Source organism: Erythrolamprus reginae, chromosome 1, assembly GCF_031021105.1.
Source record: "Erythrolamprus reginae isolate rEryReg1 chromosome 1, rEryReg1.hap1, whole genome shotgun sequence".
Taxonomy (NCBI): Eukaryota; Metazoa; Chordata; class Lepidosauria; order Squamata; family Dipsadidae; genus Erythrolamprus; species Erythrolamprus reginae.
The window spans coordinates 281,700,953-281,728,892 of NC_091950.1; the positions used below are offsets into that span (position 1 = coordinate 281,700,953).

A 27,940-nucleotide genomic window follows, 5' to 3' on the forward strand; every position below is an offset into this window, starting at 1 on the left:
CCAGCCGCAGAACCACCTTATCCTGATGAAACTGACAGAGGTCCTGTCTGATAGAAAGGGCTGCCAACTCAGATATGCGTCGGGCGGAAGTAATCGCCACCAGGAATGCTACCTTGAAGGATAGGTACCTGAGGGACGCAGAGTTCAGGGGTTCGTAAGGTGCTTGAGTAAGAGAGTGGAGAACCCGTGGCAAGTCCCAGGTTGGATATCTGTGGATTTTAGAAGGCCTGAGATTGGCCACTCCTCTTAGAAATTCCTGGATTTCTGGAAGGGAGCGTAGGGGCTGCCTGCGAGGCCCCGCCAAGACGGAAGAGATAGCGGCCAGATGGCGGCGGATGGTGCTGGTAGAGAGACCTTGGTGGAAACCTTTCATAAGGAAGGCGATTATCCTGTGTATGGGAAGACACAGGGGGGATAAGCCCTCCTGCGAGCACCACTGATGAAATTTGGACCAAGTATGGTCGTAGATCCGATTGGTAGACCCCCTTCTAGATTTCAGAATGATTTCCACTGTGTCTGGGTCATACCCTCGCAGGTCTAAGTCCCTCCGGATAACAGCCAGGCGGTGAGGTGGAACCACTCTGGATCCGGATGGAAGGAGGCCCCCTGCCGCAACATATCCTCCGAAGCGGGGAGTCGCCAGGGGTCCTGGACGGACAGTTGTTGAAGGTCCGCGAACCAGGGCCTGCGAGGCCAGTGAGGGGCAATCAGGATTACACGTGCTTTCTCCAGGAGGATTTTGTTGATCACGTCTGGCAGAATTGGAATTGGAGGGAAGGCATACAGTAGGCCTGGAGGCCAAGGACTCCTGAGGGCATTGACTGCCTCCGCTCCCGGAGACGGGAACCTGGAGATGAAGCGGGGAAGCTGGGTATTGTCTCTGGTCGCGAATAGATCCAACACTGGATGGCCGAACCTGAGGCAGATTTGGTGGAACAGTAACTGATGGAGATTCCACTCGCCTGGATCTATGGTGGCTCGTGAGAGCCAGTCCGCTTGGACGTTGAGGCTCCCCGAGATGTGATCGGCTAGAAGCGATTGGAGATTTTTCTCTGCCCAAAGACCCAACTTCAGGGCCTCCCTCATGAGGGCCTTGGATCTTGTGCCTCCCTGTCTGCAAATATGGCTTTTGGTGGCTATATTGTCGGTGAGAATCAGCACATGTTGGTTGGATATGTGAGGTTGGAATTGCTTTAGAGCTAGAGACACGGCTCTTAATTCTAGCCAATTGATGGGCTTGGAAGCCTCCTCCGGTGACCATGTGCCCTGAGCTAAAAGACCTTGGGCGTGGGCTCCCCAGCCCGAGAGGCTGGCATCTGTGGTGACTACAAACTGGTCGGGACACCGGAAGGGGGATCCCTTGTCTAGGGCTGGAGAAGTCCACCACTTGAGGGATCTGCGAACCGTCGGTGGGATGGTGATGCGTCGGTTCGAGTTGCTGTGGCCTGATCTCTGAAATGGTAATAGTAGCCATTGAAGTTCCCTGGCGTGAAGGCGGGCCCAGGGAACAATACCAATACATGACACCATCTTACCCAAAAGGGAGGATAGGGTGACAATGGAGGCCGATTGCTGGGGCAGGATGCGAGCAATGAGATCCAAAATGCTGCGTTTTCTCTCATTGGAGAGAAAAACCTGGGATATTTCGGAATTAATGATAGTCCCCAGATGCAGGATGGAAGTGGATGGATCAAGATGACTCTTGTTAAGGTTTATGGAAAAACCATGGTTCTGTAGAACCGACATGGTAGAGGAGAGGTCTGCAGCTACACCAGCTCTGGAATTACCATGAATTAAAATGTCATCTAAACAACATAAAATATGAATGGGAGAGGCCCGGATATGAGCCGCCAAGGATCCCAAGAGTTTAGTGAAAACCCTGGGAGCTGAGGAGAGCCCAAAAGGCATAGCCCTATACTGAAAATGCCTGCCTTGAAAGGCAAAGCGCAGAAATCTCCTATGGACCTTGGCAATGGGGATATGGAGGTAGGCCTCAGTGAGATCTAGAGACACCATAAAGTCTCCTCGATGAAGAGCTGATAAAATGGAAGATAGGGAGTGCATTTTGAATTTTCTATATTTAATGAAGCGGTTTAATTTCTTTAGGTCCAAGATGGCTCTCCAGCCTCCAGAAGTCTTAGGGACCATGAAGAGGATGGAATAGAAGCCTAAACCTCTCTGGAGAGAGGGGACCGGTTGAATAGCTCTAATAGTCAACAAATGAGAAATAGCCTCCTCCATTCGAATACGAGATGGAGAGGAACTGGGAGAGGGACAAGAAATAAAACGGTTAGGGGGAGAAGAAATAAACTCTAACCTTAGGCCCCTTTCCACTGTGTCAATGACCCAGGGGTCCTTACAAGAGCGGTGCCAGGCGGAAGAGAACCAGGCTAGGCGACCGCCTATAGGCAGGTGAGAAAACTTACCATCTGGTTCTTTTGGAAGTTCTGGTAGTAGAGGATCCTCTCTGATAGCGGGACCCTCTGCCCCTGGTGGTTCTAGCTTGGGATCGAAAGCGAGGGGAATACTGACCTGGGCTCTTGTGAAATGCGAAGCTTTGATCCTGCTGACGCCCGGTGCGCCGAAAGGACTGCGGTTTCGGGGCCTTCTTGGTGGTAGGTCCCAAGACCTTTTTCTTGTCTGCGTTTTCCGTAAGGAGAGGGTCCAGAAGATCTCCGAAGAGGAGGTTACGTTTCAGTGGACCCATAGCTAACTGCCATTTCTGTCTTACCCCCGCCTGCCAAGGGCGGAGCCATAGAAGCCTTCTGGCCGTTGTGGAGGCTGCTACTGATCTGGCTGCAAATCTGGAAGATTGGAGAGTAGCATCTGCTATATATTGGGCAGCTGCGAAAATTTTGTTGAAATCCTGTTGGCCCCGTAAGTCATCTGGAGGCAGGTGTAGTTGGAGCTGACGAAGCCATAAGAGCATAGCTCTGGAAAAGAAGGATGCCGCTGCAGCACTCTTAATGGCCCATGAGTCTGCAAGGAGACTTCTTTTGAGCATTTGTTCAAGTCGTTTGTCCTCTGGCCGGAGGACCTCCTCTGCCTCGCCAGGCATGGCAGCCGTTGAGTGGAGCGTCTTCACTGGTTCATCTGGCCTGGGACATGTTAGGAGTTCCTCATAGGAGGGGGAGAGCTTGTAGAGCTTCTTGTCCTTGGGAGTGGGAGTGAAGCCTATGGTTGGGTGGTCCCACTGTTTAAGCAAGGCATCCTTAAACAACTTGGGCATAGGAATTACCTCATTGTCTTCCTGTTCCTCCATGAAGTAAGGAAGATTTTCCTCTGGGGGGTCTGTGGAAGGAGTAGCTTGCTTCTCTTGCCCGGCTAGCCCCGTGGATACTCTAGCTTTTAGCAGGAGAGATTTGAAAAGCTGCGAAGGGAAAATAGCAGCTGGGGCTGGAATCTTAATCTGAGATTCCTCATCCTCCGACAGACGCTGAAAGGGGTCATCATCCTCTTCTGCATCCACGTCCTCATCCTCTTCCTGAGAGGAGTCAGAGACCTCCATGACTGGGGCTCTGTAGGAAGGAGAAGAACTCACGGGACGGGAGGAGCGAGGGGGAGGATGAGGCAGAGGAGGTACATTTAAAGATGAGAGTCTAGCATCAATAGTGTTAGTCAGAATAGTCAAGATAGACTGAAACTCCGGTGGCAAGGAAGAAATATCAGCCGGAAAAGCCTGAGGATCCCTGAGGCCCTGAACAGGTTCTGGCTGGGGGAAATCCTCGGTAATATCTGGCTCCTCTGGACCTAAACCCCATAGGTTAGGTTGGGGTGGATTTAGGTTTGGCTCATCCAGGGATAGCACAGGTACCCCAGAGGGAGGCAGGTTAGAGGCCTCCGGGGGGGTAGGGTTGATATGCACTTGGGCCTGCACCTTAAAACGTTTGGCTGATTTATCATGTATTTTTTGTAGGGCTAGGTCCCTTCTCTTCTCAGCCCTAGTGGGCTTGGCTAAAGACTGAGAGCCTGAGGAAGAGGAGGAAGAGGCCTGGGGAAGCTCAGAAGGATTACCAGTAGGCCTAACCTCTTTGGAACCTTTGGTAGTGCCTCTCTTGGGAAGGGAAGCCATAGTCTGAGCAATTACAGAAGACAAGGCTTGAGCCAAAAAATAGGGGAGAGAAGAATTATTTTGTGGAATTCCCAAGAGGATAGGTGACCCTGCTCCTAGGCCCAGGAGCAGCTGCGCCTTAAGAGGCAATCCTGGGCGATACCAAGAGTTCTTGTCCTTAAGTGCAGCGTGGCAGGCCTCACTAACTTAACTTTAAGAAAAACCAAGGCACACTGGTTGGAGGCCACTTCCGTGGAGAATAGGCCCGAGGGAACTCAAAGCGACGACTCCAGGGTCAGGCGGCGGGCTGTAGGCACTAATGGCCGACCCCTTAGGGCAGAACCGAAAGTGCAACTTACTGGGCGTCAGAGCCTTGGCGCCAAAATAACTGCTCCGTTATTTGCAATAGGAGCGACTAAGCCCGGGAGACAAAACAAGTCCCACACCGCGGGAGGTAAATAGCCCTTAATTAGTTGAAAAAAATAAAGCTTGCTCACGGCAGGACCTCCAAGGCCGGAATTAACAAACCGGCCGCGGCTACAGCACGAAGGGAAAAACCGCAAATGGCTGAGCCGCTAACTTCTCCCCCAACTCAAAGCCCTGTAGGGCTGAGAAAAAAACTGCCGGCAAGCTGAGTAATGGAAAAATCTTACTTGCTATTGAAGAGAGATCGAAGGGAAGGTGTTTTATCGAGAGGAACGAGCATTCACACACATCCGAGGATGCGAACTGAGCGAATTCTGGGGAAGGGGCGGATCCAGCAGTCTTTTTTAATACTAGGCTCAGTTCCAACGGATTGGACAGGAGCAACCCATGTGACTGCTGGACCCACTCCTTCAGTACGGAGAATGGTCAGCAAATAAATAAATAAATAAATAAATAAATAAATAAATAAATAAACTAAAATCCAACATGGTAGGACTTGCATACCATGAATAACCCATCTGTTACATATTTTAATCCTTTGACTAGTTTTATATATCAAGGACACAACCCCATTTTTTGACCTATAAGATGCACTGGAGTATAAGACGCACATAGATTTTAGAGGTGGAAAACAAGGAAAAATATTCTGAACCAAGTAGTGTAGTAATATAAAATAGTGTAGCAGAATACTTTTTACAAATATGTATATTTTTTACAACCATTTACACTTTTTACACATTTCAAACTTGACAGCTTTAAGACTTGTGGACTTCAACTCCCAGAATTCCTCCTCCAGTCATGGGGTAATTAGAAGGCAAAACCAGTCCCATTTTTGCGAAAAACAGGCCATTCTCCTCTACAAAATGACCCTGGGCAGCTTACAAGTTATTAACTGCAGATTATCAAATCAGAAATACAAATCTAGAACAAAATTTACCTTCCTCTTTCTAGTGGAAGTTCCGGGCATGTCAGCATCTTTCTCTTCTTCCTTTGGGCAACAAAATATCCATTATATGATGTAGAAATATTCAGCGCTTGAGAAATATTTCACTTTGACACAACCTTATAGTTTTTTCTTACATTTGTATCTAAGAATTATGTGTTTCTGCATTTTTGTTATGTGGTAAAACATACATGGCAACTGCACAACCCACTGATTGTAATCCAATTATTGATTGTAATACAGAAGCCATGATAAAATGGCTTCTATCAATGCAACAGAATCTCCCCTCCCCTCCCCATCCACCCATATGTGTAAATAGATGTCACATGTTTTTGGAGAAAATATCACCGAGTAATGAAATTCTGCTTGTCTATCACTGGGCGCAGCACACATTTTGCTATAGCTATATACATACATACATACATACATACATACATACATACATACATACATACATACATACATGTTTTTGCTGAATTTTTAAAATTAAGGGAGACTAGGATAGCGCTATTTCGGCCTTGTTCTGGCCTCATCAGCTAGCAATGGTTGCGGGAATTGGATACTGTATATCTAATTAATGAAAAGAATGATTAAGGATGACATAATAGCAGTGTTCCAATATCAAAGGGGTTGTCACAACAAAGAGAGAGTCAAGCTATTCTCCAAAGCACCCAAAGGCAGGACAAGAAACAACGGATGGAAACTAATCAAGGAGAGAAGCAACTTAGAACTAAGGAGAAATTTTCTGACAGAACAATTAATTCGCTCTGAGTCTTAGGAGAGGGGCAGCATACAAATCTAATAAATAATAATAATTATTATTATTATTATTATTATTATTATTATTATTATTATTCCCTTCCAACTCTTTTATTACATAACAAGGAAATGTCTTCCTAAAGTTTCAACATGTAGATTCTGGAAACTAGTTTATGGCTAAAAATAACATGAATCTTTGGTACTAATCTAATTTTCTTTACTTACACACACACACACGCCCGCGCGCGCACACACCAGATCATCTCTCTTTTTTTACTGTATTCTATCTGAAAGATAATATTCTAAGAAATAAAATTAGTTTCTAGATAGAATCTCTAAGTCTCATGTACTTGGGGATGTAATACAGGTTTTACCGACTTACCGACTTTATCAACTACCTTGTGCAACAACACAAATTGCAGTGGCTCTGAAAATCATAATTTTGCAACCAAGAAACACATTTACAACCACTGCAGTCACTGACCCATTTTTTTCTGTTCTCCACACCTTGCATAAATTATTTAGACAAGTGATCTCCTGAACTGCTTTTCCCCCCAACATTTCTCCCAAAGGTGCTAAGTGCAAGTTAACAAGCTGAGCTCTGTAACCTTAATTAGCCACCTCACAGCTACTGCTTGTAAGATTTTAGTTATTTTACAGCTTTGGCTTTTGTTTGCCTAGTTAAAAAAGTTGGGGGTGAGGCAGGCAGAAAGTTTCCTTTCTATGTGTATTTCTCATTATGGCCTTACTCTCCTATAATCTCTTGCTCTCCAATTAATGTCAATAAAAATATTAATTTCCTTGGTATTAATTATCGAAGCACTGCTGTGAGCATTCCACACAGAAAGGTAACAGAAGGAAAGGAAAGTTGAAATAAAATCCTTAGCGCAGTTGTGGTCATGGGACCTTCTGTCCTAGTTTAGTCCCTAAACTACCTGTACTCAGATTTGGAACAGCCATACATGTAAATAAGGACTGCATTTAAACTATTAACAGGTATTTTATAAATGACAAATAACTGGCATTCTTATCTGAAGTTGTCTTCCCAATATATATTTTATATTGCATTAAAAATTTGTAGTATAGATTGTTGTCTATGGTATTGTATTTTATTTCTATTGCCAATGCTAATTTTAGGTTGCAGTATTGGTCTGAAAAGCAGAATAGATTATATACAGTGATCCCTCGATTAGCACGGTCTCGATTAGCGCGAAACGCTGCAACGCGGTTTTTCAAAAAATATTAATTAAAAAAATAAAATATTAAAATAAAATATTAAAAAATAAAAAATAAGTCCACGCTAGTTCTCTCTCTCTTTCTCTCCCTGTTGCCGGCGTGGTATATGAGAGAGAAAGAGAGAGGCAGAGGTTGGGCGCATTATCGGGAGGTGGAGGCGGCGTGGGGACGCTGGGTGCCGGTTCCCTGAATGGAGACCGCCAGCCGCTCAATCGGGCCGGCAGGGGACAGAATGGAGCCTTCCGCGGCGGGGCTGGTAAGGGGGGGAGCCGAGGGGGGAGCCGAGCCCAGCCCCGTGGCATTCGCCTTCCTCCCGCCCGCAGCCGAGACTGATCGTGGGCTCCTTCGCAACCTCGGACAGCTTCCTGGTTTTCGTGAGCTTTCATGCCCTGGAAGCTCTCCGAGGTTGCGAAGGAGCCCACGATCAGTCTCGGCTGCGGGTGGGAGGAAGGCGAATCCCCCGTGGGCTCCGTTACATCTTCCGCTGCCAGCCAGGCCATGCTGGCGGCAGCGGAACAATCGCTGGCTGTCAACTTTTCTTTTTAAAACTGGGCAGGAGCTGACTTGCCTCCCCAGTGCTAAAAAGAAAAGTTGACAGCCAGCGCTGCGACTGACGGAATGCTGAGCCTCCCGTTTTCTCTCCCCCCCCCCTCGCCCCTTCGCCTCCCTGTGTTCCTAGGAGAAGTGCTGGGGATTGAGGCAAGACAGACCTTCTGCTCCTCACCAGCACTTCTCCTAGGAACAAAGGGGGGCGAAGGGGCGAGGGGGCGGAGAGAGAACGGGAAGCTCAGCATTCCGTCAGCCGCAGCACTGGCTGTCAACTTTTCTTTTTAAAACTGGGCAGGAGCTGACTTGCCTCCCCAGTGCTAAAAAGAAAAGTTGACAGCCAGCGCTGCGACTGACGGAATGCTGAGCCTCCCGTTCTCCCCCCCCCACCTCGCCCCTTCCGGTTTCGGCGTTCGGCAACGGAGTCCGGCGCTGGGGCCATGCGGGGCCGCTCATCCAGGGGGGCGTGGACTGGCAAGTCGCCCTCCTTTCTCTTTCTTTCTCTCTCTTATACCACACCGGTAACAGGGAGAGAAAGAGAGAGAGCGGAGGGCACCTTGCCGGTCCACGCCCCCCTAGATGAGCGGCTCCGCATGGCCCCAGCGCCGCCCAGGCAGCTTGCCGCTTGCCGTATTGCAGCGAAGGAGGCGAAGCAAGGCTCCAAGCTGCAATACGGCAAGCGGCAAGTGATCTTGGGGTTTCCCCTTTGCCTGGGCGGCGGGAAGACCAAGGGAAGGTTCCTTCAGCCGCCCAACACCTGATCCGCTCCGCAGCGCGGCAACGGGGAAACCCCATCTTCGGCTCCTCGCTGCTTCCGCGCTGCGGAGCAGATCAGCTGTTGGGCGGCTGAAGGAACCTCCCCTTGGTCTTCCCCGCCGCCCACACGCAAACTCCACCATCTGCGCATGTGCGGCCATGAAAAAATGGCGCACATGCGCAGATGGTGGTTTTTACTTCCGCATCCAGTATAACGCGGAAATCGGTTAGCGCGGGAGGTCTTGGAACGTAACCCCCGCGCTAATCGAGAGATCACTGTAATATTGAAAGATAATCACCATTTTCTTTAAAAATGCATTGCATGTTAAATTAGCTTACCTCTTCTGAATCAGACAAGACTTTTTTCTTCATGGTATTGTAGAGTGGGATTATATCATAACAGGCCTGATCCCTGTTCAAAACCAACACACAGCATGTAATTCACATGAAAACTTTCAGCAACCCCCCCCCCCCTAATTTTAAAAAAAGCTGTATTCAGAGATTTACCATTAAAAATTAGTGATAGAAAATAACTGTAGGAATTACTTTGAAAATTGTCTATAATTATGCAGATTAAAGTAAACAACAAAATAAAGCAAAACAAAACAAAAGTAATCATTCAACTCTCTACTATGGAATGTCAGTAGTTGAAACCACTATTTGGTCAATCAGATAATCTTCGTGTGGAGATATAATAAAATTCTTGGTAATTTTCAACTTAATAGAATGAAAGGTATTTTATTCACAAGTTTGGATAATTTCATGTTTCATGATGTGGATACACTGCCCATTATGTGGATCCTTAGTAAATACTTATACATTCAAGTCATGCATGAAGTCTTTTGATAACAATGAGTTTTAATCTCCAATAATTGCCTCCTGTGAGGAAATACTTCAAAGATGAAGAAACAAAACTCAGAAATTAATTTGTTAGTATCTAATTGTTCCTTATGTCCTAAAGTACACTGGTCATAATATGCGTTACTCAGGGTTGATGGCTTTAAGGCCTTCAGAAGAAGGGATAAGGGAGACAGTTACTCTACCTGAAGTTGACCCACTATTAGCAACTTTTATTTAACCATAAATATTGAAAGCAGCTGGGATGCTGCAGGTGCGGTAGTAAAAGATGATCCAATTCCATTCAGTTGGGGGAAATGTGTGACATTCACTAATTTAAGATGCTCAAAAATGGTTCGTTAGGCAGCATCTTCATCCTTTACCACCTTTACCAGAGGTGGTGCTATCCATCTATGTGATTGATAATATATTAAACAAAAGTGCAAAGAACTATAATCATTATATATCTGAGAATACAAAGTTGGTTTCAAAAAATTGTTCTTTAAGAAAAACCAGCAGTGTAGATACTGTGTGTCTTGATGAGTTAAGGGCCTGTTCTATATCAAAATCTGAATCTGCTGAGCCTAAGAAATTAAATGAAGTTGTGACAGAACACTAACCTGTAACATCAAGACAATAAAGCACACTATTATAACAATTCACACTAGATTTCTTAGTCTAAAGATGTGATGTAGTTCAATCTGTATCCATTCAGTGGTGGTGATGTAATGGAATAATCTGTATAATAATCTTGGTTATTTATTCTGGACAAGATCAAATAATCATTTGATTCTACTATTAGTAAAGAATCAAGGTAGTTTCTGAATAAATAGCATCTTGGTGTTTTTTCCCCCCCCCCTCTTTCCTTTAATATTGAAGGAAGGGGGATATTTCTTGAAGCTCTAAATCTGATTGTGAGAGACAAGTCTGGAGCAAAGAAGCCTTTGATTAAGGCCTGTGTGAATTATCTCAGTTTACCTGCCTGCAAATGTTTCAAATGCCAAGGTATCCATCTGTATTCTCTCCTTTGTAAACATAAATATTATAAACTATAAATATATAAAATATATATCTCCCACACTAATTAAAAATATTAAATTATATTAAAATTTATTATTTCAACTTTATTAACTTACTTCATGAAGTGCAACAAAAGATCTGTGACAAATTTGGCAGATTTGACAATAGGACTTCCTGGTTCATTGAATGTCCGTGTATTATATTCTATATACCTAACCTCCCACATAAGGGAAGAAAGTCGCCTTTGAAATTAAACAAAAACCAGTATTACTATACACTTAAAATTCCATTGTTAAAACTTAAAAAAAACATTTTAGCTACTCCTGATACAAAATTTTAATGAATTATTTTGTTTCCCTTTAATTACTAAAAACTTAGAATATAACTACAGATTTATTTATATATTACAAAAACTAGAAAATCCAAGTAAAACATAGCTATGTGTTTTGGCTTAGTGTCTTTATATTATTTTTATTCCCTGAGATATACAACATTCTATTCATAGTTCCTAAAACATAAAAAGAATAAAATTTGAAAATAAAGTTTGCAAGGAAAAATGTGCACTGGAAATAATACAAAGCCAATATCTGGCAAACTGAGAACATTTCTCAGCACTCTTTACTAGCACTGATGATGTTATCTAGTTAGGGTAATGAAATGTCTGCAAGGAAACAAGCAAGCTCAGAGAACACCAAGGATCCCTCACTTCAATGCGGAGCTACACATATTTTACTTTATTGGTGAGAACATTGCCTATCTGAAGTGCCAGCACTAAAAGTGTTCTCCTAGTAGCCAAAAGAATAAAATGAATGTGCAAATATGAACAGCTTCAAAGTGTTCTTGAATATTATTTGTTAAAATTCACAAAGTGCTTTAAAGGTAGCACTTCGAAAGGGACCTTTGAGATTGTGCAAAGCTGGTATGAGTTTTCTGAAAATATTGTTAATGAAATCTCTTACGTAAATGACAATAGGTTGCTAAATAAAGTTAGGGAACAGAGCTTTCACTGCCTACTTTTTCACTTAATTATTTTTGCGTCAACAGACTTTACAATTTAAAAGTATTGTTTACCATTTAGTAAAACTTTTATTTACTAAACCTTAATACAAAAACTAGTTTCAGGATTATAAACTGGCAGTATAAATTAGTCTATCTAAGACATTTGGGAGGAAAACCAAATAAAAAGAAGATATAAAAATTATGGTCTTCACCAATTTTTGGAAAGTCATTAATGAGGAAATGCAACAGATTTCCATAAGAATGAAATTCTGAAGCTTTAACACAGGGGTATCAAACTTGTGTCATCATGGTGTTGTCATATGATGTATCGGGACCTTTTTCCCCTTCAAGGAGCTGAGGTGGGTGTGGCCAGCACTTGACACATCTTGCCTACAGGCTGCAAGTTTGATAACCCTGTTTTAACAGAATCATTGAAATAGCCTTCTTCTTACTATCAACTTTTAAGCAGTTTGAAAATATTGCTATTAAAATCAATGGATACTAACAAAATTACTGTATATGGGGAAAAAATTAAGTACAAGGTCAAAAATACCCTTACATGATATTGTGGCAAATATTATAGTAATGAATCTATGCTGTAGACCAGGGGTGTCAAACACATGGCTCGCAGGTTACATACAGCCTGCACAGGCTATGTCCACCCCAGCTCCACAGTGGCAAAAATAATCCTGAAACATCACTATATGGCCCATGATGCAAATGGATTTGACACCTCTGCTGTAGACCAATAATAAATGTTTTAATGCTATAAAACAAGTGGCATAAATAAAGTTTGAATAAAATGAACTTAAGAACAAACCTGTAAAATCTATTTTCCAATCTCTGCTTAATTGTACTGAGATCAGTGGGGTATGCAACAACAGTGCAGTACATTGGATATGCCTGGAAATCCACTGGTGCCACAAAAGCAGAAGCAATATCTACAATAAAAAGTTCTTAGATTTCAGACAAACAAGGCTTTTACAAATATATAAACAAATGTATGTATGTTAAAGCAACAAGAGAATTAAACACAGTCAGATTTAGACTTTTATCTGATATAAGAAAAATAGTTACTTGCCCACTGAAGTGGCAGTATTCAGCCAACCTTGGTGATTCACAAGGCTGTGTTAGCATTGGATGGGATAAACTTCCAGGGATGAAGGTTAGATTAGGATATAGTGCAGATCTTGGAAGAAGGGATTGCAAACCATTTATTTCTAATGCCACAAAAACTATATGGATATTCCATGTAAGTTAGTGGAGTTAAATTTGATTTGAGTGTTTGTACTGAAATACAGTACAATACAGTACAGTGGAACAGTGGTTAGAGTACAGTACTGCAGGCTACTTCTGCTGATAATTAGCTGCCAGCAGTTTGGCAGATCAAATCTCACCAGGCTCAAGGTTGACTCAGCCTTCCATCCTTCCAAGGTCAGTAAAATGAGGATCCAGATTCTTGTGGGCAATATGCTGACTCTGTAAACAGCTTAGAGAGGGCTGTGAAGCACTATGAAGTGATATATAAGTCTAAGTGCTAAGTCTACATTGCTATATTCATTTAGAGGGGGGGGGGGTGCGCGCGCGGTGTTTGTGTGTTGCTTCTGTCATATTAAAATTATTACCTAAAGTCATCAGTTGATTTATTCCTGAAATTATTCTTTCACATTCATCATCACGAGTTCTGGAACCCCATTCTCCATCCAAAGGTTTGTATATTAAAGATCTGCTTTCAATATTAGTTAAAGGAACACTAGTTCCAAGTTCCTCTGGAAACACAGCTGTAATAAAGTATGAGGTGTAATAGTAATTATGAATGCAAAAATAAACAATTAAGAAAATGCAATGTCATTAATACTGAGCACAGTATTATCTCACAAAAATAGCCATGTGTTAGAAATACTACAAATGTATTCAGCATATACATCTGTGTTATCCAACCTCTGCCAGTAACATACAGTTTAATCAAATCTTTTCATGTTAAAATAAAGGTGGGAGATGACTCTTTAAGAAATAAATATTAATACAGTCCATGTATTAAATTGCATTTATTTATTAAATTTACATGGCTGCCATTTCACTGTCCAAGGCAAATCTTAGCAGCTTACAATAAAGTAAAAATGGAGATATAAAAATAATTTAAAATTGCATGCTTTCCCAGTCAAAATTACAATAAATGGTATTGTTGATATTCCACATCTATGCCATGAAAAATGGTGTATCTATTAAAGGGAAACTCATAGACTGGAAAAGGAGAGTATTCGTATGTATGTAGCCTTGAAGCGGGAAACTATCCTTCCCTGCATTAGAACTAAACTATGCTTTTTTAGCTAAAGCAACAAAGTTAAAAATGATGTAAATCATTATATTCAAATACACTTTTAAATATATATTTTTACAAGGTGTTGCAGAATAAAACATATCCAAACAAATTTTCTCAGTATGAAACAAATAAACTGTTAAACATTATTGGCAAAAAGTTTGGCATCTGATGATAAGTACTGAGGACTTTGGATAAAGAGGTTAAAAACCTAGATCCTCCTAGCATAAGAAGGAGGATCTCTACTTTGTCAACTCAATAGTTAAGCTTTCCAGATTTTGTCTGTTCTCTGCAGGATCTGATCAGCTTTACCCAAATCCAAACTTACTTTCCCATGGTTGAGTAGAGATTGCCCAGTGTGTGATTCCTGACAATAAACCCTGACTGTTTCTGGTTGAGCAAGTTTGTGTGTTTCTCATAGGAGAAATCTATAGAAGCTCCTTACTTGTTTCTCAATCAAGAATCAAGATGGATGGTCTCTAGTTGAAGCACTACAGAGAAGGTATACTCTGGGCAAAGCCTGAAGGAACTAGTAACTTACCTAGTGGAGAAAATTTTGGCAGCACCCCTTCCCCACTTGTGTAGAAAGTACAGTATACGCAAATCCAATTACTCTCTAAAGAAAACAGGGAGCAATAGCTCCTTGTGTCCTCTCCAGAGAAATGACTATCAATGTTTGAAATTTAAATAACATACAAAGTTGTTATTCTACTCCTATAGCGCCACAGGAGCTGGCTTTGATCCTTAGGCCAAATTCAGTTTATCATTTCTGACTAAAAGAGATCATTAATAGCCTGAAGGATAACAACAGCAGACAAAAAAGAAATGGAGTTAGGAAAGATAATAGCAAAATTTCCCAACTTCAAATAATGTAAAGGTACTCTTTAGAATTTATAATGATATCACAGTTCCTTTATAAAAACAGTTCCCACCTTTCTACACATGAGATACTGAATTATGGCTCCTTTCTGTAACAATGTAGGAATTGTTTTAATTAGTGATCTATAACAGGTTTCTATGTTTCATTTGTTATATTTACCAAGATAGATAGCTAATTTCCCTCACAATTTTGTAACTGAAGAGACTATACTGATAGTAGCATGATGATTCTTTATCATTTTCCAGCAACTAAATTGGGGAGGCTAATCAGATGATGTTATGAAGATACAGATGATGTTATGAAGATAAAAACAATACAGGACGAGCATTTTTTGCTTAACCAATAAGCCCAGCCCATTTATGTGTGGGTTTTCACACCTTTTAGGCAATTTACAAACCATTCTAATCTAAAGAAACAAAAAAGGGGCTTAACAGTTGAAATTATTACTTTCTTCCTACTGCTTCTAAAGAGTTCACAATACTTTGGCCCAAGAGTCTCAATAGTCCTAAAAACCAGAAAGCTTTAAACAAAATGCAATTACTGAATTTTCCCACAGTTATTTCATTAATCAAAACTAGTTCTTTCTTCTTTTAAAGAAAAATCAGCTTTCCAAATGATCACATCTGCACACATTAAGTTCTATATCCTCTTTCTGTACATCTAGGAGAAAGTAGGCACATACCATTGTTTGGTATAGGCTCCATATCCCATGGGCTCATTTTCTCAGTATCTCCATTGTCCCAACTTCAAGGGAAAAAATGATAAAAAAGCATTTTGAGCAATATTATTTATCTAAATATTTATTGATAATACATGTTCCCAATTTTTAAACAGTAGATATCAATTAAAGGCACTTGAATTTTAAAAATCTGAGACATTAAATATTGCTGTATTGGCAACATACTAACCAGACATTGTAGCACTGAAACAAGCTGTCAGGATAATCAGGCTGAAGAGGTTCTTGACTTTCTATTGTTCCGAACCACCATGCATCATCAATTACTGATCTAAATCGATCACCTGGGCAGGCATACCAAACTATATAATTAATCAATTTTATATGCATTACTATTTTTAATATAGGTTTGACAACAATTGCATCAATAGGAAGATTTAGATTCATACAATTAAAAATGCACTATAAAGGTAAACTGAGTCAGCCCAGAAACATTATTTCAATAAACAAGGAAAATTTTCTAAGCATAATAATCTCTGGGACTGAGGGTGATTGTGCCTATGCCAGGACATTATTCTGCAACATGAATTATATATTAGAGATATTTTCTGTTTGTGGCTTCTATAAGGTGCCTATAAATAGAAGATAAGACACTATGTTTTTTCATAATTTAAAATGCAAATGAATAGAATAGCTTTATCTATTAAAACAAGTTTTTAAAAACTGCCAATAATTTGTTTTTGATATCATTTTAGCATCAACAAGACAGATGAAGAGCACCAATTGAAAATTCATACTTAATTCTTTTGCCATTATGCAGCTTTATTTTGCAACCATTCAAGCATATGATTGAATACCAATTTTCCCACTGATATTTTGTGCTTATACAAAAAGATAATAGTATAGTCCTACTAGTCAGTATACTGTACGTCACAAAAAACTATTTTAATTTTTTGTAATATTTTCAAGTATGGGTACTTCTACTTTTGATTTATTAACTTGGGTTTTCCAAGTTTTTTAAAATATCCAAGAATCCTGGGGTTTTTTTTTCTTTGATCCAGCCAGGTTAGCATTTTATTTGTTAAAATGTTGTTTATGAAATATAAACAAAGATAAAACCAATTCAAATAAAGAAAAGTTGTAAAAAATGAAATTAAACACTGAGAACTATTTGTGAATATTTTTTCCAGAACAACAGAAATGTGGCCAACCTCATAGGGTTGATGTTTCAAAGAGTGGGGGCCACAGCAAAAAAGATCCTGCCAGATAGAATTTCTTAGTAGATAGGATACTCATCCTGCTCAACCTGATGGGTAGATGTAATAGGGAAGGGGAAGTCCCTCAAACAATCTATTCTCATGCTGTGACAAGGTTTAAAGATCAAAACCTTATGGAATTAATTTTTAAATAGCAATTTTTTTAACTGGCTGGGTTATTAGTAAAAGAGAAAGAAGAAAGCTAAGTGGGATCTACAATGACAGTGAAATCTGAATGCTATAAATTTTATGTCTGAAAATATTACAGATTTGTAGTACTTATTCCAGATATGTATGACAACCACTGTACCCTCTAAGGTGCGCACCCGCGCACCTCAAAACACCCCCTTGTGCACCCTTTTCCAATGCCAAGCAAGGAGCCGCCCCTGCCCCCCAGCGCCTCCGGCCCCCTGGCACCCCTGGCTTCTCGCCGCTGCCCCCCGCCCACCCACCTGATCCACCCCTCTTTCTCCTCCTCCTCCACTTCCTGCCTTGGGGCGCAGCCCCTCCCGCAGCGGTGGCTTCAGCAGCTGCGGCTTCTCGTCCTCCTGATCCAGCTGCTAGCTCCAAATGCTTTGGAAACACCCACCCCACCCCACCCCACCCCTCTCGCAGTCCTTTCACCAAGAGCGCTTTCGGCCCGGCTGTCAGCAAAGGAGCTGCAGGAGAGGCAGGACAGGCGTTCTTCTCACAGCGGAGGCCGGTGAAGGTTAGTTTGAATGTCGGGCACATGTGCGCGCGCACTCCCCATCCCCCTGCCAGCCCGCCCGGAACATTCAAACTAAGAAAAACCTTTGCCGGCCTCCGCAGAGAAGAAAGGAAGAGAGAGAAAGAATAAGAGAGAGAGAGAGCAACAGACAGAGCGAGAGAGAGAAAATGAGAAAGAGAGAGAGAAAGAGAGAGAGAGAAAGAGGGGGGAGAAAGAAATAGCAAGAAAGAGAGAGAAAGTGTGTTTGTGAGAGAGAGAAAGCAAGAGAGAGAAAGAAAAACAAGAGGGAAAGAGAGAGAGAGAAAGCAAGAGAGAGAGAGGGGAAAAAACAGAGATAGTAAGAGAACAAGAGAGAGAGAGAAAGGAGAGAGGGAGACAGAAAGTGAGAGAAAGAGAAAGAAAGCAAGAGAGAGAGAGAAGATAGGAAGGAAGGGAGAGAGAGTGAGAGAGCAAGAAAGAGAGAGAAGAGAGAGAAAGAAGAGAGAGGAAGGAAGAGAGTGAGAGAGAGTGAGAGAAAGAAAGGAAAAAAGCAAGAGAGAGAGAGAAAGCAAGAGAGAGAGAGAGAGAAGAGTGGAAGGAAGAGAGAGAGAGAAATGATAGAAAAAAAGGGGAGGAAAAAAGAGAAATGAGAAAATGATTGAGGCAGAGAATGACAGGAAAGAGAGAGAAAGAGAGAGAAGTGACTCTTGATTTAATATGGTAAAAGTACTTAAATAACAACAGAGAAAAAAAACCCCAGCCCTCACCTGTTTTTATTAATAGCTATGTTTTTGGTTTTGCTGGTTGTTTTAGTTTTAATAGTAATAGATTTTGGTTTTGTTTTATTATTAATTTCTTTTAATAAAAAAGAAGGGATTTATTTGTTTGTTTGTTTATACATACATACATACACACACACACACACACACACACACACACACACACACATACTTCTATGCCGCCCACCCCGGGAAAAAAATTAGAGGGAACATTGATGACAACAGCCTACTATTTCTAAGAATCACAACTGGAAACAAAAAATATTATTCACTTGGGAATATAATGAAAATTCTTATGGCAAGCATTTCTCAAAATAGCAAGGGTTTTTAATCTTGTGGTCTAAACTTCTAACACATGGAATATTGTGAGGATCCACACACATGGCAAAATGGTAGTTATCATACGTTCTATTGAATTTTGACCATGACGTTAGGGAATTTTGACCATGACATTACTGAAATGTATTCTAGAGAACCTACCTATATTCCATCTTCTGTGCTTTGCATCATCAAACTGCTGTCTTAAGACTAGGAAATCTATCACATCTGGCATATCATGATACCTAGAGATAATCAAAATGAAATAGTATGAAAAATCTGTTACCCATCACAACAAATACTTTGGAGAACTCATCCATTCAAAGACATATCAAGTTCTGTAGGTGAAATCTAATGTTGTACAAGTAGACAGTCATGCAAGAATGGAGAATTCTGTCATTTCAGAGATTTTCATCCCCCAAAGCAGGAATATTGAGGGCTGCAGGAAGAATAGCAATCCATTCTGCTGAAAGTTCCCTCTGTAGTGGGAGATAGGCATAATAATCACAACCAAATAAAGCTTCTTAAAGTACGTTTTAGACATTTGCTTTAATAAAAAATGCTCTCAATTACACTTCTATTATTAACCAGTAAGTGCCTGTATCCCATCTATGCTAAACTGAGGGCTTGGCAATATTTTTAGGTGCTGCTGCTGCTCCCCAAAATGATCCCATCCTGCCCTTTCAAAGATTTCAGTAAGCTCACCTGAGATTATACAAGACTTCAGCATTTTAAATAAAATATATTTATTAAATGTGGGGATAACTATATAGGACAGGGGTGTCAAACTCAAGGCCTGGCTGGCGAGGCATTTCTTACTCAGCCACTTTCCCTCTTTCTTGTCCCTGCTCCTTTCCTCCTTCAGTCGGAAACTGCACTTTTCGTCTGTCCATTACAGAGCCCGGGATTTACTTTGACAGTGGTGAGTCTTAGGGGATGGACAATCCCCTTTCATGGCACAGTGGCACAATGAAAGTGGAAGGCAGTCCCCACCACCACCACTAGAAAGACTAGCCTGGCGGGTGTGGGGTGGAAAACTGAGCGATGCTGAAAGCAGCTGAAGGCACACAGTCTGTAGCTGCCTGGCCTCCTTGCCTCACCTTATTCCATGGGATGAGCCTCCTACCCCCTGCCCCACCCACCACAGACACCTGGATTCCCTTCCCTATTCTGCCCGGACCTCCACAGACATCCCCCACGAGCAATGTCAAGCTGGCCACACGTCTGTGCCATGCCCAATCAGCCATGACCATCCTGGCCACACTGTCACCCCCCCCACACACACACACATCCAGAGGACAACTACAATCCTGACCCAGCCCTCAATGAAATCGAGTTTGACACTACTGATTTAGGAGTATTCTGGACACCATGCTGTTAACTGTTGGTAATGACCTTTAAAGCCCTTCATGGCATTGGACCAGAATACCTCTGGAACCGCCTTCTACCGCACGAATCCCAGTGGCCAATAAGGTCCCACAGAGTTGGCCTTCTCCGGGTCCCGTCGACCAAACAATGTTGTTTGGCGGGCCCCAGGGGAAGAGCCTTCTCTGTGGCAGCCCCGGCCCTCTGGAACCAACTCCCCCCAGAGATTAGAACAGCCCCCACCCTCCTTGTCTTTCGCAAATTACTCAAGACCCACCTATATCGCCAGGCATGGGGGAAACTAAGACATCTCCCCCAGGCTCTCTTATATTTTATGTTTGATATGTATGTGTTGTATGGTTTTTTAACAATTGGGTTTTTTTATTTAATTCTTATTATTAGATTTGTTCCATTGTCTATACTGTTTTTTATTGTTGTTGTGAGCCGCCCCGAGTCTACGGAGAGGGGCGGCATACAAATCTAATAAATAATAATAATAGTAATAGTAATAGTAATAATAATAATAATAATAATAATAATAGTAGTAGTAGTAATAATAACAACAACAACAACAACAACAACTTAAATAGATAATATAATGTTTATCCCATTTAACTATCACAGCGAGATCCAATTCTCTTCCAAGTCTATATCCTGTGGGGTGAAATGCATTGGGGAATGGAAGGGAGGAAACAGGAATGGAAACTCTTTGTGTAATTAGATATTCTCAAATCTCCAAATCTACACTGCAAATTTACTATTTAAGCTCATTGAGTGCGATTAATTTCAGAAACACATTTTATTTTGAATATGCATAAAATGTGTTGCAAAGGTGTGGGAGAGGGTGAGAGAGAAAGAAAGAGGCATATAAATAAAATTGTATAGATGATCATGGATTTTTCTTACTTCATTGTAAATGATCCTCCGGTCAATTTACCCGTATCAGGGTCAAGGAAAGCAAGTTTAAGGCAGCAAAGTGTAGGCAAACCAACTTCGTATTTTATCCCAACTATTTTCATCAACTCTTGTTCCTTAAATAAAAACAAAAATATTGATGTTAGTGTTTTGTGTTTGTTTTTTAAAATTCAATAAAAAATGAAACAAAAACAAAAATATTGATAATAATTTCCCATGATTTTTAGGTTAAAAAAAAAGGAAGAGAAGGAAGAAGGGATTCCTGTAACTTACACTTTTGAATTAAACCAAAAATCCAAACAATAGAGCAAGAGCACTAGTGAACAATATGTTCTATCCTCCATTACTAGGAGGCCGATCCATTAGGTCTGGTATCACCATTATAACTTTGCTTAAAACCTAATCAAACATAAAATGGTACTTAAATATAATAAATATGAATTGAAGCAGAGTAGTTTATGAACAGCTTCCTTTTAAGAATATGCAAACTTCTGTGATTAGGATGAAACACCTTTTAAAAAAAGAAATGTGGCAAATATACTTATTACAAGCATGATATTCCAGGGAATCTAACTGCAGTGATGTCTCCTGTCTAAAAATTGGACCATAATCTGTCTTTCTACCTAATACAAGACAGCATGTTCCTTGGCTTTGGCTTCAGCTGAATGGAACAAGTTTTGGAATCAGCAAGTCATTTTTCATATGAGCTACTGAGGGAGCCAATCTAGATCTGAAAGGTGTGGGTGAAAGACTTCAGACCACAAATAAGAATTCTGCAAGGGACTCAACACTTACTTGCATTCAGTATTGGTGCTCTGACTATCAGTAGTGCTGAATATATGTTATCTACCTCAGGTAACCCCCCACCCCAATATTATTTATTTCAAGTATGGTTTATCTTCTGTTTTTTAAAAAGTGCTGTCCAGTGTATCACCAGAACAAAAGATTGACCACACATCCTTTCTCTTTTCAACTTTGCTCAATGTTGAATATTAAACTAACAGTTCCCTCCTGCCAGAAAATTTCCCCTCTCTAAATAAGGGCTGAGAGGAGAATTAATTATTCTATTTAAAATGCACATATAATTGGTGTGGAAAGCGGAGCCTTATGATAAATACACATGCACAATTACACATAATCCTAAAGCACAATCACACACATATCTACCTATAGTTTTAAATAGAAACTTGCCCAATTCAACCCATTCTTTTTCAGTTTAAGACTAGCTGGGAGTCTCCAACCAAATATTCTATTTTTTAAAAACATTCAACCCAGCCATGTCTGAAAATAGACAGGTAACAGACAGAGTCCTAGCAGGAGAACCAAATTATAATCTATTAATTAAGGGAAGGGCTTGATTGCAATACAAAAGCCAGTCTCCACATGTATAAAGAAGAGCCAGACTATAACTGAAAGTCAGGTCAAGTTTGTCCAACTTCAACATTCTAAGAAATTCTATTTATCACCTGTTCAAGGACTACTTGTCTATTTGACTAGTGTCATGCTTGAATTTGATATGTGGCCTTTTTCTGAAGTTCTTCATCCTTTTCATTTTTCAGCTATTAAAAATATAGCTTGAGTCCACGACTCAAAATTAGCTCTTTTTTGGTGAAGTTAAAAGGTTTTATTACACATAAACGCAGGTAAATAGAAAAGGGTTCTCTTTTGCATAGCGGCACTAATTGTCCTCCTCCTCCTCCCACTAATATTCTCATCCACCAAATAAAAATTGTAGCATTTGGGGGTTTAGCAGTCAGTCCGTTAATATGTTGCAGCCCCCAACTGTAAATACATTTGTGACAAATGTTGCTGTTTGCAATGCTTTGGTAATACAGTGAACCCTCGAGTTTCGCGTCCTCGAGCATCGCGAAAGGGCTATTTCGCTAGTTTTCAACCCGGAAGTAAACTCCACCATCTGCGCATGCGTGCCCTTCCACGCATGCGTAGATGGTGGAGTTTCCCCGCCGGGCAGAGGCTTCCCTGGGTCTTCCCCCTCTTGCCCCGGTAAGACCCCAGCGGCGGTGGACTGGCGGGCGGCGCGCGCGAGCTTGGGGCACCCTAGCTCCGCTTCCCAGCTGGGAAGCGGAGCCGGCAACAGCGTGGGCGGGGCGGGCGGCGCGCGCGAGCTTTGGGACACCCTAGCTCCGCTTCCCAGCTGGGAAGCGGAGCCGGCAACAGCGTGGGCGGGCGGGGCGGCGCGCGCGAGCGAGCTTTGGGACACCCTAGCTCCGCTTCCCAGCTGGGAAGCGGAGCCGGCAACAGCGTGGGCGGGCGGGCGGCGCGCGCGAGCTTTGGGACACCCTAGCTCCGCTTCCCAGCTGGGAAGCGGAGCCGGCAACAGCGTGGGCGGGCGGGCGGGCGGCGCGCGCGAGCTTTGGGACACTCTAGCTCCGCTTCCCAGCTGGGAAGCGGAGCCGGCAACAGCGTGGGCGGGCGGGCGGCGCGCGCGAGCTTTGGGACACCCTAGCTCCGCTTCCCAGCTGGGAAGCGGAGCCGGCAACAGCGTGGGCGGGCGGGCGGCGCGCGCGCGAGCTTTGGGACACCCTAGCTCCGCTTCCCAGCTGGGAAGCGGAGCCGGCAACAGCGTGGGCGGGCGGGCGGCGCGCGCGAGCTTGGGGCAGCCTAGCTCCGCTTCCCAGCTGGGAAGCGGAGCCGGCAACAGCGTGGGCGGGCGGGCGGCGCGCGCTTGGGGCAGCCTAGCTCCGCTTCCCAGCTGGGAAGCGGAGCCGGCAACAGCGTGGGCGGGCGGGCGGCGCGCGCGAGCTTGGGGCAGCCTAGCTCCGCTTCCCAGCTGGGAAGCGGAGCCGGCAACAGCGTGGGCGGGCGGGCGGCGCGCGCGAGCTTGGGGCAGCCTAGCTCCGCTTCCCAGCTGGGAAGCGGAGCCAGCAACAGCGTGGGCGGGCGGGGCGGCGCGCGCGAGCTTGGGGCAGCCTAGCTCCGCTTCCCAGCTCGGAAGCGGAGCTAGGGTGTCCCCAAGCGCGCGCGCACCCCAGGCGCGAGCAACGGGGTGGGCGGGCGAAGGGCGGGCAGCAGTGGAAGTAAAAACACCATCTGCGCACGCGCAGATGGTGTTTTTACTTCCGCACCGCTACTTCGCGAAAAATCGATCATCGCTTGGGGTCCTGGAACGGAACCCTCGCGATGATCGAGGGTTCACTGTATATAGCAAAAAATGCCAAATTATATTAGCAATGTGACTGAAATTCATTTTCTATCTGTCTATCTGGCAGCCCTGGAGAATATAATCAACTAGAACATTAATCTTTTCTCACATTCTTTTTTATTATTACTCGTATAAGTATATAGGAAACAAATAGCCTCTATACAGTTTCTAAAGTAACAATTTTCAAAAATTGTTGCCATCATTTAATGAGGATCATGCAGGACATTAAGTGAAAACCTCATATGACCATAATGTCTAACTCAGTGTTTTTCAACCAGTGTGCCGTGGCACACTAGTGTGCCGCGAGACATGATCAGGTGTGCCGCGAAGCTCAGAGAGAAAGAAAGAGAGAGAGAAAGAAAGAGAGAAAGAAAACAAGAGAGAAAGAGAGAAAGAAAGCAAGAGAGAGAAAGAAAGAGAGAGAGAGAAAGAGAACAATAGAGAAAGAAAGAAAGCAAGAGAGAGAGAGAAAACAAGAGAAAGAGAGAGCGAAAGAGAGAAAGAAAGCAAGAGAGAGAGAAAGAGAGGGAAGGAGAGAGAGAAAGACATAGAGGAAGGGAGCGAGGGAGCGAGAAAGAGAGCAAAAAACAGGAAGGAAGGAAGGGAAAGAAAGGGATGGGGAGAAAGAGAGAAAGAGGAAGAAAGGGATAGAAAGAGGGAGGGAGAAAGAAATAGAGTGAAGGGGAGGAAGAGAGAGAGATAATTTTTTTGTCCAAACTTTTTTTAAACCCCCCCCCCCCCCCCCCCCGCTCAATGTGCCCCAGGGTTTCGTAAATGTAAAAAATGTGCCGCGGCTCAAAAAAGGTTGAAAATCACTGGTCTAACTTCCTCCTGGCTTCCCCATTGACTTTGTTTATGGGAAACCAGCCGGGAAGGTGCAAATTGCAATCACATGACCACAGGAATATTAAGTACAAAGCCATCATAATTGCCAATTGTTCAGTGCTGTTGCAAGAATGGCTACTGAAAGAGCTCAGTAAATGATGACTTATAACTCTTGTACACTTGTAATAGGCCCACTATCTTACTGTTTTGACTTTTTAAGCATGACAAAATAATTACCATTAAATGCAGTGGACTGTATGTGGAAGTATATACAGTGATCCCCCGATTGTTGCGAGGGTTCCGTTCCAGGACCCCCCGCAACGAGCGGGTTTTCGCGAAGTAGCGCTGCGGAAGTAAAAACACCATCTGCGCATGCGCAGATGGTGTTTTTACTTCCGCAACGCTAGCGAGGAGCCAAAGATTGGGGGTGGCGCGGCTGTTTTAAAACGTCGCCGCCGGCATGGGGGGCTTCCTAGCAGCCCCCCAAACCCGTTGTTGGGGGTCCGGGGGGTGCTGGCAAGCCCCCCATGCCGGCGGCGACGTTTTAAAACAGCCGCGCCGCCCCCAATCTTCGGCTCCTCGCTAGCGGGCAGGCAGGCGGCGGACAAGCCGTTTGCTGTCGCTCGCTCTCGCCGCTTTCCAGCTGAGTCCTGAAGCGAATTCGCTTCAGGACTCAGCTGGAAAGCGGCGAGAGCGAGCGCCAGCGAACGGCTTGTCCGCCGCCTCCCCCAGGCCGGCTCCGATCGTTTTAAAACAGGCGCGCCGTTCTCCGCTGACTCCTGGCGAACTTCCCGGGCGAAGGGCGGGCGAGCGGGTGCTGGGGGGGGCTTCGCCCTCCCGCCAGCAAGAGGGGGAAGACCCAGGGAAGCCGCCCAGCAGCTGATCTGCCCGGCGCCATCTACGCATGCGTGCCCATAGAAAAAAAGGGCACGCATGCGCAGATGGTGTTTTGACTTCCGGGTTCAAAAATCGCAAATTACCCTGTTCGCAATGGTCGGGGACGCAATAACCGGGCGATCAGTGTATATAGCTAGATTTAAAGGCTGAAACTATGTTTCAGGCAAGGACGTCAAATTCAAGGCCCAAGGGTCAGATCAGGCTTGCAAGGTGTTTAGATCTGGCCTGCAGGGCCACCTTGGAACTAGCAAAGGACCAGCCTGTAACGCCTCTGCCAGTTCAGAAAGGCAGCCAGAGCTCCGTTTTTGCTGGTAGGGGATTGAAGGAGGCTATCCAGGCCGAAAACAGAGGTTGGGAGCTAGTTTTCACTGGCAGAGCGCTCAGCCTGCCACAGATGCCCTTGACATGAATGACATTAAGCTGACCATGCCCCCTGGCTATGCCCTCCAGCCCCCGCCAAGGTCAAACACAACCCTGATGCAGCCCTTAATTAAATTGAGTTTGATACCCCTGATGTAGGGTATCCATCTGTTAAATCTTAGTTCAGTAGGATTTATTCCCAAATTAGAACCCATAAGATCTGAATTTTATATATACAAAGAATGTAAAAAGGAAAGAGCAAGGAGGACACATACCCGTAACTCCATCTTATGCCATGGCTGTTTTTTAGGATTAATGCTATATATTTTGTTTTTCTTTGCCATTAGAACATATGCTTCATGGCCTTGCCGGAAATAGTAAACCTTCAGAAATTAAATATCACAGTTAATGCATGAAATAACTGTAAATCTAAAATAACTCTAACTGAAAGTATTCACCAGAACCAGTTATTTTCCAATCTTTCAATTAAAAATTTGTTGCCAATATACTTTTAGAATGTTATAATCCTCGAGACTTTTATGAAAGTACATTTTGTTTTAAAAAATCTATCTGAAGCTTTGTTTAGTTTAGAGCAGCACATTTATGGCACATTTTCATTAATAACATAATATAAAACAGGTACTGTAAATTAACCAAGATTCAATTATCTGAGCATTTTGTACTTCCATAGTTTTTACAATGCATTATGTTTATTAGCATATAAAACATCTAAAAGAAAATTACCCTAATGTGTGACCACTGACTGATCAGAAGAGTTGGTTGTCATATTTTACAATAATTAGAGCTACATGCAAGGATGAAAAAATAGTGTGTCTTCTTTCTTGACTCCAAGTTGCCACTCACATAGGGCATGTGGGATTTACAAATACATGTAATATCTAATGAAACTGTTTCTAAATTGTAGTACACACAGTAATATATATTAGTCATTTCTATAACAACAGACCTATCTAATCAGCAAGACCAAAATGTCACCTTTTTTTTCCCCATTACCAGCACAAAATCCAGAAAAACAAATTGCCTTTGGCTTGCCTGAACGGTCTTCTCTGTGCCCAGCATAAAGAATCCAAGCAATGGGATAAACTTTTGCCGGTTGTCAAGAGACTGAGTTATTTTTAGATTGAAGCATGTCCTCTCTCTTCTACTGGTTCTCACTTGTCAGTTTCAAAACGAAGATGGAGAGCTACAAAAGGAGGACATGCAGGAAACCCCCCTGCGACCCTGGACCTCAGAGGCCAGGGCGGGTTTGGACTCTCCACACAGCTCACAGAGGATATCATTCAGGTAAGTCAACAACACTTCTCCTGTACACTGCTAAGGAGAGTCCAAGCAATGGGATATGCCCAAGCTTAAGTCTTGGGGCGGGAGAAAGCCGTCCAGGGAAGCCGCTTTAAGGCAGACCTTCTGAAGTACCCGCCTGCCAAATGCAGCCTCAGCCAAGGTGAACAGTTTATAGTTTTTAATTAAGGGAAATGGCGTAGACCATGTGGCTGCCCTATAAAATTTCTTTAACAGATGCCTGAGCAACCCAGGCCATCGAGGTGGCCATGCTACGGGTGAAATGCGTGGTTATCCCATCCAGAACAGATCTCAACGGTCCCTCATAAGCGCGAGAAATGTATGCTTTAAGCCAACGGCTGGTAATCTGGGAAGTGACCATATAACACATGGAGACTAGCTCAAACACAACAAACAGTGTTTCAGATCTCTGGAATGAAGCTGTCCATCTGATATAAATCTGGAGGACCCTTCTCACATCCAGATTATGCCAATGATGTTCCAATGGATGATGTGGGTTGAAACAAAATTCTGGTAGAATTACCTCCTGGACTGCTTCTGGCCCAACCTGGACGTTTGGCCCAGAGATTGATAAACACTTGCAGCTCCCCAAGGTGGACATTCCC

At 43.1% G+C, this 27,940-nt stretch overlaps 1 protein-coding gene across 3 annotated transcripts in view; it reads right to left on the reverse strand.

Annotated features, from left to right (window-relative positions):
* The window catches only part of PHIP (pleckstrin homology domain interacting protein), a 111,532-nt gene that overhangs the window by 12,508 nt on the left and 71,084 nt on the right, over positions 1–27,940 (reverse strand). For 2 of the 3 annotated variants that reach the window (XM_070733091.1, XM_070733092.1), the window contains exons 25-34: positions 26,291–26,398; positions 20,762–20,886; positions 18,653–18,735; positions 15,682–15,811; positions 15,456–15,517; positions 13,199–13,354; positions 12,394–12,514; positions 10,691–10,816; positions 9,057–9,129; positions 5,415–5,465 (exon numbers count right to left, since the gene is read on the reverse strand). In XM_070733091.1, coding sequence (XP_070589192.1) covers positions 5,415–5,465; positions 9,057–9,129; positions 10,691–10,816; positions 12,394–12,514; positions 13,199–13,354; positions 15,456–15,517; positions 15,682–15,811; positions 18,653–18,735; positions 20,762–20,886; positions 26,291–26,398 — 1,035 coding nt within the window. The remainder of the gene's footprint in view (positions 1–5,414; positions 5,466–9,056; positions 9,130–10,690; positions 10,817–12,393; positions 12,515–13,198; positions 13,355–15,455; positions 15,518–15,681; positions 15,812–18,652; positions 18,736–20,761; positions 20,887–26,290; positions 26,399–27,940) is intronic. The other variant, XM_070733093.1, reaches the window with a different exon arrangement.